Source organism: Condylura cristata, unplaced genomic scaffold (genome assembly GCF_000260355.1).
Source record: "Condylura cristata isolate star-nosed mole 26May11 unplaced genomic scaffold, ConCri1.0 scaffold00007, whole genome shotgun sequence".
Lineage (NCBI taxonomy): Eukaryota > Metazoa > Chordata > Mammalia > Eulipotyphla > Talpidae > Condylura > Condylura cristata.
The window spans coordinates 45,329,158-45,341,513 of NW_004567108.1; the positions used below are offsets into that span (position 1 = coordinate 45,329,158).

General features: G+C 35.2%; 1 protein-coding gene across 3 annotated transcripts in view; it reads left to right on the forward strand.

Moving 5' to 3' along the window:
* The window catches only part of ELOVL7 (ELOVL fatty acid elongase 7), a 79,761-nt gene extending 70,158 nt beyond the window's left edge, over window positions 1–9,603 (forward strand). For 2 of the 3 annotated variants that reach the window (XM_012721909.1, XM_004678284.2), the window contains 2 exons: window positions 3,638–3,774; window positions 7,730–9,603. In XM_012721909.1, coding sequence (XP_012577363.1) covers window positions 3,638–3,774; window positions 7,730–7,939 — 347 coding nt within the window. In that variant the 3' untranslated portion in view covers window positions 7,940–9,603. Of the gene's footprint in view, window positions 1–3,637; window positions 3,775–4,361; window positions 4,459–7,729 lie in introns of those variants that run through there. The other variant, XM_012721910.1, reaches the window with a different exon arrangement.
* Window positions 9,604–12,356: the final 2,753 nt, after the last annotated feature.

The following is a 12,356-nucleotide window of genomic DNA, read 5'->3' on the forward strand; positions in this document are numbered from 1 at the left end:
CTACTATTTATCTTTTTTCCTTCTGGCTCACTTCATTTTTCATTATCCCTTCCAGCTCCATCTGTGTTGCCTCAAATGGCATGCACTTATCTTTTTTGATTGCTGAGTAGTATTCCATTGTGTACACACACCACCTCTTCTTGAGCTAGTCATTTGTTCTGGGACATGTAGGTTGTTTTCATATCTTAACTATTGTAAATAGTGCTGCTATAAACATAGGAGTGCAGATTTCCTTTTGAATTACTGTTTTTGTGCTATTTTTGTTGTTGTGCTATTTGGAATGATTCCTGGAAGTGGAAAAGTTGAGTCCTATGATAGATCCATTTTCAGTCTTTTGAGAACTTTCTTTTCATAGGAGCTGGGCCAATCTACATTCCCACCAAGACTGTAAGAAGATTCCTTTTTCTCCACATCCTTGCCCACACTTGCTTGTAGGCTTTTTGATATGGGCCTTTTTCACAGATGTAAAGTGGTATCTCATTGTGGTTTTGATTGCATTTATCTCTGATGATAAGAGATGATAAGCATTTTTCCTGTGTCTGTTGGCCATCTGCATGTCTTCTTTGGAGAAGTGCCTATTTATCTTTTCTGCTCATTTTTTGGATTGGGTTCATTGTTTTCTTTTTGTAAAGTTGAATAAGTTCTTTGTATCTCCTATATCAATCCCTTATCAGATGTAGGGTTTGCAAACATTTTTTCCCATTTAGTAGGGTGGCTCTGTGTTTTGTTCACTGTTTCTTTTGCTGTACAAAAGTGTTTTAGTTTTACATAGTCCAAGCTTATCTTCTCCTTTGTTTTCCTTGCTGCTTAAGATGAATCTGCAAAGGTGTTTCTGAAGTTTATATCATGGAGTGCTTTACCTAAGTTTTCTTCTATATATTTTATAGTTTCAGATCTTAGGTCCAAGTATTTTATCCATTTAGAGTTGACTTTTGCATATAGGTTTAGATGGTGATCTATTTTCCTCTTCTGCATGTGGTAATCCAATATTCCCAGAACCATTTATTAAAGAGGCATTACTTGTTTCCATGTATATACTTTTACTCTTTTGTCATATAGTTGTCCATAAATGGGTAGTTTTATTTCTGGCCTCTTATTTCTATTCCAGTGGTTTCTGCATTTGTTTTTATTCTAATACCATGCTATTTTAATTATTGTGGTTTTATAATTATAGTTTGAAGTCTGGAAGTGTGATACTATAATTTCCTCCCTTTTTAGTTGGGCTCTAGCTGTTCAGGGTTTTCTGTGGTTCCACAATGAAGCTCAATAATCTTATTCTATCTCTTTAAAGAAGATCATTGTGATTGCATTAAATGTATAAATTGCTTTGGGTAGAATGGCTATTTTGACAATGTTGATTCTTCCTATCCATGAGCAGAGGATATATTTCCATTTCTTTGTTTCATCTTTTTTTTTTTTTAAGATTTATTTATTTATGCTTACAGAACTGGGGTACAGGCCAGAGGTGTAGGGAGGGAGGGTGAGAAGATTCACCAGAGACAGAGTGGGGAGCAGAGCAGGGAGACCAACAAAGGAAACTGCTAAAGGGAGCAGTGGATGGGTCAGGAGAGGAATGCCAAGCCATGTGGGTCAGCTCCCAGCTGAGGATTGAACTTGTGCTGTAATGGCTTCGGAGAGCTTCATAATGCGGTGCTTTAACCCATTGTGCCACCAGGGAGAGCCCCATCTACTTTTTAAAAGAATGTTTTATAGTTTTCCTTGCAAAGGTCCTTCACCTCCTTTGTTAGGTTTATCCCCAGGAATTTAATTTTTTTTTCTGTGTGAAATTATAAATGGATGGCTTTCTTAATTTCTTTTTCTTCTAGTTCATTATAGGAAGGCAACTGGTTATTATGCATTGATTTTGTATCCTGCCATTTTGCTGAACTGGTTTATTGTTACAATTTGATTTTCTGTGTAGTCTTTGGGTTTCTTTATGTATATTATCATGTCATCTACAAACAATGATAGCTTTACTTTTCTATCCCAATTTGGATTCTGTTTAATTGTTTTCTTGACTAATTGCTCTAGCTGGGACTTCTAATACTATGTTGAATTGTAAGAGAGGACACCTTTTACTTGTGCATATCTTAGTGGGAAGGCTTTCAGCTTTTCACTATTGAGAATGATACCAGCTGTGGGTTTATCACATATGGCTTTTATTACATTAAAATATGCTTCAAAATATGAAATGTTTTATGAATTTGTATGTCACCAATGTGCAGGGATCATGCTAACCCTGTGTCATTTCAAGTTTAGTGTATGTGCTGCCAAAGCAACACCGTAACTTTTGAGTTTTTTCTTGAGATTATTTCGTTAGAAGTGATAAATTTGTATTTTGCATTAAACATTTTATAATTTATTATTTCACTCCTTCTACTATGATTAGCCCAAATTTGTAAGGTTTTACTTTATTTCTGGAATTAAAGAATACTGGACTAAAGAAAATAAATTATTTTAAAAAATTTTAATCTCCTGGTGAACTTTACTAAGCTGAATCAGGCTACATACAAAGAATCTTTGTATTCTTCTAGATTATGTCTCTTAGGAAAGAGATGCTAGGGAAGAATTTTAATTTTTTATACCACCATGAGACGAATTAACTCATCTCCTGCTGTGATCCTGGTCCAGCTAATGACAGCTGAAATGATCGTTGATTACATTCCTCCAGGGTTCTTGCTTCTTTTCTAAATTGAAGGTTATCGTTTAGAGAAGTGGTGAAATTAGAAGAGGAAAACCAAAATAGGAATGCTCATTTCACAGTAATCAAGAGGAAGTAGTAAACAAAGATGGGTTAGCAATTAATAAATACCTACTTAATAAAAAAACAACAGTTTATTAAAATGAAAGCCAGTAGTTTTACTACCAAAATCTTGTGGCACTAAAAATATTTATTGAAAATTTCTGAGAGTGGAAAAATGAATTTCAAGTATAAAAATTATTAAAATGACTTTATTCATAATAGCCCACATAGGAAACAGTGCAAATTCATATAAATACTCTAGCAATAAAACAGTAAATTACTAATACACCTACATTTATGTAACATGGATGGAACTTAAGAATATTACATTGGTTGAAAAGAAATAGACACAGATAAGAATATACTGTGCAATTCTATTAATATGAAGTTTAATTACAAATAAAACTAAGTATTGATGGTAGAAGTCACAATAAATGCTTACATTGGGAGAGGCACATTCTTGGACAAAGGATATGGGAACCTTATATGGTGTTGCAAATATTCTTTATCTTGGTAGTGTATGCTTTTGTGAAAAAATTAAGTTGTACACTTGAGACCAATATATTTTGTGTTCTTTATATATGCTAACCCCTCACTAAAAATGAAGGTGATTGCTATTGTTCAGCATTTAAAAAGTTACTCAATTTTCTCAAATAAAACCCAAATCACAAGACTATCTTAAGGTTAAACTATAACAAGATAAAGACTTACTAGATTATTTTCTAGGATTTGTATGTTATATTTTACTAAATTTGATGATTGTTTAACAAGACTTATATTTCACTTACTTTTCCTACTAAAATTAAAGAAGTCATTATGTTAAAATATGTTTTGACAAAAAATACCTTCTTTTAAGGAACTATTTCCCTATTTTCCAATAATTTTATTTTCCAGGTGGTTTGGGAACATTCCATGCCTTTCTAAACACAGCTGTACATGTAGTCATGTATTCCTACTATGGACTATGTGCATTGGGACCAGCCTACCAGAAGTATTTGTGGTGGAAAAAATATTTGACATCATTGCAACTTGTAAGTAATTAATTTTCCATAAAACCCAACAGGAAGCTACAGTTATTTGCCTTCCCTATGAGTGAGAATACAAAGGAAAGAAAAGTTTGTAAAACAATATAAAGTGTCTGAGCCCGCATGGAGTAGAGATTCATGCCTCTTCAAATGTGTGTTTACCATTCCACACAGATCATCAAATAATCAATAATGCTTTATCACAATCCACTGTTTCACTCTCCCTTTTCCTCCCATCCCCTCTCTCTTTCTGATAATGTCAGTTCTGTAGTCAGAATCCAAGGGTTTCAGTTTGGTCGTGCTGTTACTTTCCTTTGTTTCTTACATTCTACACGAGTGAATGCATTTAATCTTTGTCTTTCTCCTTCTCTTATTTTGTTTTGCATTATCCTTTCCAGTTTCATCAGTGTGGTTGCAAATGGTGAGACTGTGTCATCTTTATAGCTTAGTAGTCCTCCACTGTTTATATGTGCCACTTCTTCATGTGTGTGTTGGGGACTTTGTTTCTGTATCTTAGCTATTGTAAATAGTTGTAATAAACATGAATATGCCTTTGTCTTTTCAAACTTTGTGTTTTTATATTCCTGGCATAGATACCTTAGAGTGGAACTACTGGATCATATGCTGATCTATTTTTAATATTTTGAGACGCCTCCATACTTTTTTCTGTATGAACTGGGTGAGTTTACATTCCCACCAATAGTGTAGGAGGGTTTCTTTTTCTCCACACCCTCATCAATACTTTTTTGTTTCTGGTTTTTTTTTTTTTTTTGATATGGACCATTTTCACAGGTATTAGGTGATATCTCTCCTCATGTTTTTGCTTGCATTTCCCTAATAGGAAGTGATAAGGAACATTTTTTCATTCACCTGTTGGCCATCTGTATGTCTTCTTTAGTGATGTGTCTATTCATATCTTCTGTCCATTTACTGATTGGGTTATTTTGGTGTAGTTGAATTGTATGAATTTGTTATAAATCTTGGATATTAACCATATGTGAGATGTGTGATATACAAATATTTTCTCCCATTCAGAGGGTGTCTTTTTAATGAGTTTCTTTTGCTGTATAGAAGCTTTTAGTGTGATGTAGTCTTGCTAGCTGCTGCGTCTAGACCTGAAGACATCACTGTGGACAATGTAGTGGATTGTATTGCCTCTTTTATTTTATGGTTATAGGTCTTACAGCCATGTCTTTCATCCTATCATTTTCCTTTCTATGTTATTCTTTGTCAGGAAATCATTGAAAACAGAGTATACTTAGGAGCAAGAGACTTGTACAATTAAACATATGTATCTTTATAAGTATACTTATGACTAAAATAATCACAAAATTATGTAACTTTTTTTTTAAAGATTTATTTATTTTTATACAGAGCTGGGGTACAGGCCAGAGGAGCAGGGGTGGTAATAGGATTCATCATAGACAGAGTGGGAAGCAGAACAGGCAGATTGACGAAGTACACTGCTGAGGGGAGCAGCGGGCGGGTCAGGAGAGGTCTGCTGCGCCATGTGGTCGCCTCCCGAACAGGCGGGATCAAACTCATGCGGAAGTGGCTTTAGCTTCTCAGTGCTGTGCCTTATCCCGCTGCACCACCTGGAAGGCCTAAAATTATGTAACTCTTAATAGGCATAACATTAAATTAGAAGTGAGAATTTTTATATCTTAGATCTAAATGACCTTAACAGAATATAACTTTAATGGAATTATGAGACTCACTGTGTACCTGCCTTTCTAGTTCTAACATTTATGAGTCTACTTTTATTCAAACTCACCAAAGTATTTCCAGGATTATAGGATAGAGTGGTCATAGACCAATATATATGTATGTACAAATTTGAATTCTGTTCTCAAATAATGTTCAGAAGAGCAAAGGCACTCAATTTTTGCCTACTAATACCTCCTAAGCATTAGCCATAAAATTATATAGCATATAATTTTTTGAAGAATAGCTATGGCTTTGAGAGGGTAATTTGATTGAAGTGTTATTGTTGCCTATTAAAAAATTAATTCTATCATCATATTTATGGATTTACAATCTATAATAAATTGGTGTCATATTCTGCCAATAACCCTTAGGGAAACCTGTGAATTTAGGTGTAAATAACCTGTTGTAACAAGTTGTAAAATTATACAACTTGTTAAATGAAATTTAACATATCATATAATGTATTCTCTCAAATGAGACTGACATTTTAGACTGTAAGTGTATTAAACTGATATCAGAGTATTCTTATTAATTTTATCCAAGACTGACAACACTCTAAATGATAATCTAATGAAATGGTGAAATAAATTGTTTTAGCTCTTATGTTGAAATATTATATAGTTATGAAAATTTACAGTGCTTTACTTTTTTTTCCATTTTTTATTACAAAAGTTTATTTTTACATCATTTTGTACATTTTTTTTTCTACTCAATTCACAGCACTTTACTTTTTAAGTACTTTTTCTGACTGTAAGGTAATATGAGCTCATTTCAGAGAAATTAGAAAATCTGGTTAAGAAAAATAATAGCACCACCCAGAAATAATCGTGATGATATTTTAACTTTTTCCCATTAGTTTTTCTTTTTTATGCATTTATATGTATGTCTTTTACATGGTTAGCTTTATATTGCATATACAGTAGTAGGGCTTTTTTTATTTCATAAATGTTATCAAAACTTTTTTTAAAGATCTATTTATTTATGCATATAGAACTGGGGGACAGGCCAGAGGTGCAGGCGCGGTGAGAATATTCACCAGAGACAGAGTGGGAAGCAGAACAGGCAGATGGGTGAAGTACACTGCTGAGGGGAGCAGCGAGCGGTCAGGAGAGGTCTGCTGTGCCATATGGATCACCTCTGGGGCAGGGATCAGACTCATGCTGAAGTGGTTTTAGCTTCTTAGTGCTGGGCTTTAACCCTCTGTGCCACCAGGGAGGGCCTAAAAACTTTTTAATAATGTTGAGAAGACATATGGAGAGAAAAAAAAAGATGGCTATTTGCTTATTGATACTTCAAAGATGTCTTATATACAAACACATCAGCATAGAATATTGATGATCTTGCTTACTTTCTCTGTGGTTTCATTTCCACATCTGCAAAATGGGAGGAATAATTGCAATTAGTGTACACAGATGTCATAAAAGTTTCTTAAAATAATGCAAGGAAAGTTGATGATGATATTTTAAAAAGCTGTGAAACCTTAACTATAGTTTTAAATGGGTAAATTGTAGTTGTTATATTTAATAGATTTTTACTTTTCTAAAAATTCCACAGAATACATTTTGCCTTTTAATCAGAAAAGAGACATCCTGAAAATCTGGACTCCAGCCTAAAAAGTATACCTCTAGGATTGTATGGGAAGTGTTGGACACAAAGTCCTTTACCATCACAAAGAGGGTCGCCAATGCTGTCTCATCCTTGCAAATCTTTGCTGTTGTTGGCAAGAATATATTTTTATCTATAATAGTAGTGGACAAACGATAGACATAAGGACTCTGAACTTCTTTGTCTCATACCAATTGCAAGGGCTCCTAAAACATTGTTTTTATTTTCCCCAAATTAAAACATCTGGTGTAACTACAGGATAAAACATTGAAATCAAAACTATCCTAGCAGTGGTCCTGATACATTTCTCCAGTGACAAGAACTCAGTTCAGACTTGCACCAATACCTACTCTGAATGTTCTTTAAACATGAAAGTGCCACTGCACTGCACAGTTCCAGGCACATTAAAGTGAGGACCCTAGAGTTGTGCAGTTTCTCAGGCATGAAGAGTGACTTCAGATTCCCACTCAGTTTGACATAGTTCTACCTGCTATCACCCCATGGAGGCAAGACTGCAAGACAAAATTCCCTGCCCAGTTGTGGTAGCCTAATATGGTTGGAAAGTTCATAAACATAAGCAGGCAGAGAGGCATTCGATAATTGCTCCATCATGATTTCCCATATCTGAACTTTTTTTTTCATCTTTTAGGTCCAGTTTGTTATCGTCACCATCCACATAGGCCAGTTTTTTTTCATGGAGGACTGCAAGTACCAGTTTCCAATCTTTCTGTACATCATTATGAGTTATGGGTGCATCTTTTTGCTGCTCTTTCTTCATTTTTGGTACCGTGCTTATACCAAAGGTCAAAGGCTGCCCAAAACTGTGAAAAATGGAACCTACAAAAACAAAGAACACTAAAACTCAAGCACACTATGAAACTATTAATGAGACTGATATCTAGTCTTCCTTGACAATCAGGAAAGATTTCCACAAGGCATTGCATATTTTGTATATTTTTCAAAATCAAAAGCTTGTATTTTTATGATAAGTTATTGGGGTTTCTGATATCTGAGGGTTCAGTGCTTCCAAATAACCAAGTCCTGTGATTATTAGATCCCTGAACAGTCAGTCTTTCAGTTGTTTTTAAACCAAACCTTGATTTACTTAATACATCTTATTACAGTGAAGGGAGGATGTGAAACAGGAAGTACTCTTCGAGGAAGTCTGGTATAGATGAAAAATATCTCTAGATATTTTGAGCACCGACAGAGATCCATGCAGTACACTAGATTCCTTCCGCCAAGTCTAGAAACTTCTAACTCTGGACTCCAGTTTTATTGCATATTCACCATATTCAGAAGATACTGTAGTCCTCTAAAGCTTATTTTCCATGCTAATGTGCTAACACAGGTGCAATCAAGTAAGTTTTTGATAAGCTATCCTTTAGAATCACTAAAGATAATTTTTAAAGACCTCTTGAATAGCCACCACCAGTTTTACTGTTAAGAATTTATCACAATGCTTTTGTTGTATGAACTGTTTAAAAGTAACAGTCCTTGCAGTTAGTACTTGGGTTAATACTTGATGCACTTGACATGAAGGTCAAGTTAATATTTAGAAAACAAGGTAATTTTTTTCCTGATGGCTTAAATACTGTTAAATACTGTTTTGCAACTAACTTTGCATACATCTAGAAAGAAGTAAATTTCTTAATGGAAAAGTACTCTAATTCAGTTGGAAAATTTGCTGTTGTATTAATACATAATGTCACTTTCGCAATTGTCACAGTTTATTTTGGTTAATATTAATTGTTAGACATGTAAGTGTTCATATCATTAGCACATTGTAGGTTCTCTTGAATCCTAAAAGATTATGGATCACCCCATGCTTCAGAGTTGGGTCCACAGTTTCCAGAGATAGGTTACAGTGTCTTGTGATTCAGTAGGAGACAAATGGTGGAACAGAGGTAAGACAGGGACGATTTGTTTTTATGGAGATCTCTCTCAATAAAGAGAAAGACAGAGGCACTCCATAATGGTTACTGCTATAGGCACACTGCATGAAAATTATGAATTCATTAACAGTCTACATTTCTTTTTTCATGCCTATAAACTATGTAGTAAAGGTCTGGATTGATTTTGCAAGGGATTAATTTATTTAAAATTGTTTTCTAATATTCTCTCATTCTGACATTTTTCTTGTTGGATAATCAAAACTATTGGTCAAATAGAGTTTTGTTCATGAAATGACAATATTTGAAAATGTCTGAATTTTACCTATTGCTATTTTCCCTCAATTTTGAAATACTACTCAAGTTTGTATGACTTCAAACTATTGGTACTTATGCCCCCCTCACTACATAACACACAATAATGCTCATTGTACTACAAAGCTGGAGATCTCACTCACCACAACCTCCTCTTGGGTGTCTTCTCACCACTTGCTAAGTCATACCACAGCCTTTTCTCTTCACACTCACCAGCCGTATGGCTACCTGCCTTTATTTGACCATTAGTGATTTGACTTGCTTCCTACCTGAGACGAGGGTTGGATAAATAGTTAGAATTTCATATATTTTTAAATGAAGACTAAGAATGGCAAAGAAGAACTAAAAGAAATAGCAGCTCTGTTTTATTTTTCTGAGAGGGCCTCAGAGTTTCTTCAGTGTTTTTCTGCTTTGTCCTTCAAATCCAACTTGAGGAGGTGTGGTGGGTACCGTTATATACACTCACAATTCCCAAAGATGCAAGTAGGGTAAAGACCCAAAGAAAGCAAAAAGGACAGAAAAATAGGAGAGTTTGATTTCTTTTCTCATGTACTTTCCAGATTTCATTGTACAACTTCTTTTAACTTCCCCATAATCTTTAAAATGTTTGACTCACAAGAAAACAAAAAGTTTGACTTGTCTATGCATTAACAGCAGTATGTGATGAAACCACATTCTAACTTCTAGGAATAAAAATGGAGAGCTGAGATGTTATATGAACAGAAATCACAATGAGCAGATGTACCTTCCAACTACATAGTACATCATCATGAATATCACAGAATATGAGACATACAGCGATAATGTTTTCTTAAAGTCTCTGTGGTCACATAGAGACTTTCTGCTGGGATTTTACGCCACTTTTCCAGCACTCCCTTGCATTTGGATTTACTTTCCCAATACATGATGAGCCTAGTTAGAGTACCTGGCTTATTACATAAAGCTCTTTGAATCCTTGAGAATCTGTTAGAAATAAATAAAGCTACAACATTTTAATTATCTATGGGACATTGCCATTTGACAGTCTTAATTAAGTAGACTACATTGTTTCATAAATTACGAAATTATGAGGTTACATTTCTTCAGTTACCTTTTATTTCTATTAAATTTTTAAAGACTGGAAAACAGATATTGTCAAAGTTTGGGTTTGTGTTTCTCTGTGTATCATAATAAATTTATGGTATTGTGTGTGTGTGTGTACATGATTATCCTTCATTTTGGAATCTAGCTGCATGTTTGTGTGGGTTAGTGGTACTCATTTGATCAAAGCACTTTACACACTGTGTGTACTTGCTGTGTTCAGAGCACTGTGCCAGATATTAGAGCGATACAAAGATGTCTATGACAGAGTTGGACCTCCTGAAACTTACAGGCTGGCAGAAGAAATTATTACTGAGTCATATATGGAATATATAAGTGAAAGTTCTACTACTTCAAGCAGGGAAGGATTTTAGAAGACATTCAAGTTTGAGTTATATGTTTAGGCTACACAGAATTTCGAAACGAATGGCATGGAGCTCAGAGTGAGAAGAAGTAACAAAGTAAGGTCCCAGAGAAGGAAGTATTACGAAAGGTTAGGTAGTGACACTAGGCCAAATTAGAGTGTGGTTTCCTGTAGGTGATGCACAGAGAGATAAGGCTAGAAAGGGAGGAGAGCTCTGATCTTAGGGACACATTGCTCCAGCTTAGGGGCATAACCCTCAGGCAAAGGGAACATTCAATTTCTTTTGAGAGAGGAGAGGTATGAGCAAAGTGTGATTGTAAGAAGAGACACGTGATGAAGTGGGGTGGAGGTGTGAGATATTAAAGGTGAAGATACAGTATTTGATTTAGGGTGAGGTAAAGAGAGCTGGTGTGTGAAAGTTTATTTTGGGAGAGTGGAATCTGGTAACTGATTGACCAAGTACAGGATGTATTTCGGGGTTCTGAGAAGCTATGCGATGATGTGGAAAATAAGCAGAATCTGAAGCTGTGGGGTATGAATCTTAGAGGCCAGTTGACCCTAATCAAAACAGGTGACTTCTCAGCCTTAGCTTCTTCATCTGCAAAATGGTAACAATAGTACAAGTTGTTCTTGCTGGATTTTTCTGTGGCTTGGGTAAAGTACTTAAAATTCCTTTGTTACTGATGTGTAAACATGAAATAACATACACAGAGAGTACAGACTCAGTAGATGTGAGTGGGAAGGGAAAGAAGGTAGGTCTCTAGCCCATGAAAGCACACAGGTTACACTGCTCTCTACCCCAAGTTGGAGTAAGGTGTGTATTGGTTGTCAGGAGGTGGGGAGAAAAGTTCCTCTGGATGTTTACTGTAGATGCAGCCACAATGGAACAGGCTTCCAGCATATCTTGTTATGCCAGGCTGCCCCAGGGAGAAGGGCAGAGACTTACCTTTACCTGGGTATGTCCTTAGCTTTTGTTGGCAGCTGGTATCAGGTCAGGTTATTCATGTATATATAACCCAAGAATCCTTATGGCCTGCAACACTCTTAACCTTTAAAAGAACATGTATGCCTTTTTCAAACCACAGTATTATGAAAATACTACTGTACCTTGCATACATTCTAGGGCCCACAAGATTTAATAAATTAAATGGGACCAAACAGTAAGAATAAAGGCCAGAGTTAGAAATTAACTATGAAAAATAGAATTCCTATTTTTTGGAGTCATGAGTTGTGAACTAAGAATCAGACTTGCCATAAAGGGGTAAAGTTACATTTAATCCTCACAGATGGTTTGACCTTATTCTTTCCATTTTATTCAAATAAGTTGACCAAGGTCTCATATCTTGGAGAGCTCTTTGAATCAGCATTCAAGGAGTACTGATGCAGAATTCAATGCATTTTCTTTTGTTTTTCATTAGTTTGTAGTCCTGTGGTGTCATGTGGACAGATTGCTTACATTATGGTATTTACCTATATATTTTTTTTTGCCTGTGTGCTGTAGAATTCACCAGCTTTCTTTCTTAAATCATTTTGCAAAGTGAATCAAGATAAATACTCTCTACAATTCCCCTACCCATTGTAAGAATAATCGGAGTTGCCAAGAGAGAAGCTTTAAGATGTGGTTT